Genomic DNA, 4,482 nt, shown 5'->3' on the forward strand with positions numbered 1-4,482 from the left:
AATACAACTCCTGGATGACAGGCTTATATTACATGTATTACATTGATTTGATAGTACTGTACATTCATTTCTTCATAAGTATGTATTCATGAAATACACATAAATAACTGAATAAAATGTAAGAAATTAAATAAATTTAATTATAAAAAGAATTACACTGTACGTACAAAACTCATGCTTTGTCAAATTTAATATATACAGTATATTGAGTATAGTAAAACTCCAAATAGAGTTACACCTAGAAGAGTTCAGTCCCTTCCTTTCTTGAAAAGATAACAACTTGTCCAGCAAGTTATGACATGTCAAGGTAATGAATTACTTTGCTTTATCAAACATATATATTATATACCTGATATATTACAATAAAAAGTACCCTGCATTATACAAGCATTATGCTAACATTCATTGCTATACATACATTTACCAAGTTTTATTGTCGGCAGTAATAAACCTCAGTCTGCTGTCTCAATGTACATGTATTTTTATATTTCTCGATAAAAGAAAAGCACTGAACTTTCAACTTCATGATGAAACTATATATATATATATATATATATATATATATATATATATATATATATATATCTATCTATCTATCTATCTATCTATCTATCTATATATATATTATATATATATATATATATATCTATCTATATATATATATATTATATATATATATATATATATATATATATATATATAATACAGAATAAATGTAAAAAAAAAAAAAAAATGATGCCAATACAAATTATCCTTTGTTTCCAATGTTTAATACCATCAATAATACAAACTTCTTTCTTTCTTAAAAAAAAATAGAGCTACAAATTATCAATCTGTACTGACTGAATGTACTCAGTAGAGCTACAATGACACATGAAATATATAGCAAATTATCAATCTGTACTGACTAAATGTACTCAGATACGCATTTAATATATGTATTCATGTACTTTTTGAAATAACATTAAAAAATATATATTTATAAAAAAAATAATAATAATTTAAATCTTGACATTTATTCCTTGAAAGGTATGTATCATTTGCCTATTACTGTATATATAAAGAGTATTACATGTACTGGTATATATTCCTCCCCAGTACGCTGAGAATAGCAATACATCATTTGATCTTTTATCTCTTTATGGCACCCAGAACAAGTGAAAAAAATTATCTCATTGCGTATACATGTACATTGTAAATAACAATATATATATATGATATACAAAATGCATCTATCATAAACCAAGTTAGCAGCTAAGAACAGCATGTCTGTAGCATGCAATTTGTAGCACACTTAACAATTAACGCTACAACCCTGATGATTTGGCAGTTTATATTGCATGTAAATAGAAACATAGATGAATCTTATTATGCCACGTAGGGTCGAATGAAGGACCCGGTTTCTTTACGTTGACCACCATTGTTGTGGCTACCGTTTCCAGTTTCCTTGGTCTGACCCTTGTCGTCATGGTAACCATTATAGGCGGGATTGTCATATTGTTGCTGCTGTGACCATTCATCATAAGATATTTTAGATGCAGAACTTGGATGATGGTACGGAATTTGTGTCAGATCATTCTGGAAAAAACGGTATTGCACAACTTTTGAATTTGTAAATTTTGAATTTAAAGTTTCCAGGAAGAAGGATATAAGCAACAGCTATCTACGGCATCTGTTACTAGGATTGATGGCCTTACATTTTACTACAAAATTTGAAAATTCCTTAAAAATGTGATGGTTCTTCACATACCCCTTTATTATTTTTTCGGGTTCGGACACAATTACAGGTGCCCAGAACGAGGATCAAGAGGACACCAGCGCTAGAGATTGCGATGATCAGGATTAACTCAACAGGAAGTGATTTATCTTCGTCTTCCGGAACTGCTGGTTGGACTGAAACAAAAGTAAAACCTTTAAAGACGCATCATCAAACTTACCAGTCATGGAGGAACTGCTGACATCTCTAATTTGTCCGTAAAATTTGTGATCTTTTTGAGATTATAAAATTTCATAAAAGTGTTTGCCCACAATTTCTTGCACTTGAATTCAAAGGAAACATTTTATTGTGTGTTACTGTAACCATTTGATCTAATGCTCCCTTTGTTTGCTGAAAAGGGTATTAAAATGTGCATGTTTCATCAGAAGTGTGAAAAATAAGAGGTCCACAATCCTTATTGGTCACCTGAATATTGGTTAAAAGTATCACTGGTCCCAAGGGCTATGAAATTTAAAAAGAAGAGGCCTACAAGCCTTATTGGCCACCTGAGTATCAGTTAAAAGTATCACTAGCCCCAAGGGCTATAAATTTAAAAAGAAGAGTCCCACAAGCCTTATTGGCCACCTGAGTATCAGTTAAATGTATCACTAGCCCCAAGGGCTATGAAATCTAGAAAATTTCCTGTTCTGCATATTTAAGCTAAATTCTAATAATCAGCAACTGTATAAAACAACGTGTGTTCTTAAAACTTAAATGCCCCCCAAAGTACCTACGAATGAAAGGCTTTACATAATATGTAACATTAACACAATATGACTAGTTTGGACCCATCCTAGAGTCAAAACTCAGGGATTGTGAAATTCACAATTTTGGTATATCCTTTTTGCTTTTTCTAAATATGCATTTAGTGTTTATACCATATCAGCAAAATTAAAGAAGTTTTTCAAATGATAAAGACAATAATCACTATAATAATTTTGGCTCTACCCTGGAACCAAATCCCTAAACCCTGGGATTATGAAATTTACAATTTAAGTAAAGGACTATCCATTCAATCTAAATATCTATTAAGGTTCAATTTAGTATCAGTAGCATTAAAGAAGATTATTATTGAAATGTTTACACATATACACTATATATACCAAGTTTGGCCCTGCTCTTGAGTCATAACCTCTACCCCAGGGATCCTGAAAGTTACAATTTTGGTAGAGGCCTCCCTGCTCTACATGACTAAGCATTTAGTTTTCTTACACATGTGCAGTTCTAGAGAAGAAGTTTTTTGAATATTGGTCAATGTTTTGCAGTCTTGTTCCAAAGGTGCTTCATACCAAATTTGAAACAAGAGGCCTATGGGCCACATCTCTCACCGTGGCCCTTCCATTGTTCAAGTTTGATACAAGTGAATCAACACTTACCTAGCTTGATGCTTTCTTTATCCAGCGTAAATTCATCAAGTTGACCCTGGTCTTTCAGCCTCTGTACAGCAGTAGTCGCCCCCTGTTTAGCCGCTGCCTCATCGCCAGTCATGATGATGTCATACTCCACGATCACGCTACCCTCACTGCAGTGACATTGCCCCCGTGATTAAACAGTTAAAGAACTCTGTATAGACGTTGACAATATATAATTGCATGTAGAAGATGACATTGACAATTTTTACCCTGAGAAAACGATTGTCAACCAAGGCACAGTTTTGGTTGGCATTTGGTTTACAAGGGGCAAAAATTTTCAATATTATCCTCAACTATACATGCAATATTTGTTTTATCATATCAAATGCCATACATTTATTAGATGCATACAACAAAGCAAAATGACTGAATTCAATATCTTATAATTTTATAGTGTCATCTACAGTGAAATGTATGCACACAATTTTGTGCGTATGTGATGATTTTTATTTTATACTAACACCCATTGTCAAGTATTAATACCCACTGCTAGATATTGAAGGGAAAGGCAACCCTAAACACACTGCTGCTTTTAAGAATAAAGTATTACTTACTGGTATCGTAAATGACAGTGTTTAACAACAACAATCCTTGCTTATTGATTCAATCAATATCAATCTATCGTAATATTTTAAATTACCCGCTGCTAAGAGAGTGGTCATTGAAGTCTAATTTATGACATCACACTGTCATGTTCCGGTTTATTTCATCATGAGCAGCACTGAAAACATGAGAAGTCGCGTATAGTAACTGTTAAGTTTGGAGCTGTATAGATTTGAGGCCGTACTTTCGCAAGAAGAAATTGAGAAAAGAAGACGTTCAGTTGAGTCGCAGACCAGGCAGACGGTACACGTTTCTTCATACAATGTCTCGAACCTCAACTTGTCATTACGCAAATGATGGATCCAGTTGATATAGTCTTTTCTTCTCAGATGACTTAGCTGGGTCAAGATTTTGAAGAAAAAAATATCACACCTACTGTTCGCATTAGTGCAATTAACAGCTTGACAGGGAGGCATCAACCTATTTATTCATAAAATCTACCAAATGCACATCTTTGATGATCTTAGAAAATCTCATCAAAACCAGAACAGACGGTGTGATGTCAAAATTATTGATTTTTGTGGTCTTGAATACAAAAGAGTTCCACATCATGGCAGCCTCTATATAGCAAGCTATCTTCAATAAGACCTTCCCCCAACTATACTGTGGGGATCCGTCGGTGATCTACTCGAGGAAGAGGAGATGGACTCATCCACCACCTTCTGGAGGACCCAACCATCCCCAGATCTTCAAGAAGACCCATCCCCGTTT

At 33.6% G+C, this 4,482-nt stretch overlaps 1 protein-coding gene across 2 annotated transcripts in view; it reads right to left on the reverse strand.

The window, feature by feature from the left end:
- Positions 1-704: 704 nt before the first annotated feature.
- LOC125668457 (uncharacterized) overlaps positions 705-4,482 on the reverse strand; it is a 42,900-nt gene continuing 39,122 nt past the window's right edge. For both annotated transcript variants that reach the window (XM_048902653.2, XM_048902652.2), the window contains 3 exons: positions 3,133-3,278; positions 1,751-1,893; positions 705-1,578 (listed from right to left, as the gene is read on the reverse strand). In XM_048902653.2, the coding sequence (XP_048758610.2) occupies positions 1,369-1,578; positions 1,751-1,893; positions 3,133-3,278 (499 nt within the window). In that variant the 3' untranslated portion in view covers positions 705-1,368. The remainder of the gene's footprint in view (positions 1,579-1,750; positions 1,894-3,132; positions 3,279-4,482) is intronic.

The sequence above is a fragment of the Ostrea edulis genome, chromosome 4 (genome assembly GCF_947568905.1).
Source record: "Ostrea edulis chromosome 4, xbOstEdul1.1, whole genome shotgun sequence".
Classification (NCBI taxonomy): Eukaryota; Metazoa; Mollusca; class Bivalvia; order Ostreida; family Ostreidae; genus Ostrea; species Ostrea edulis.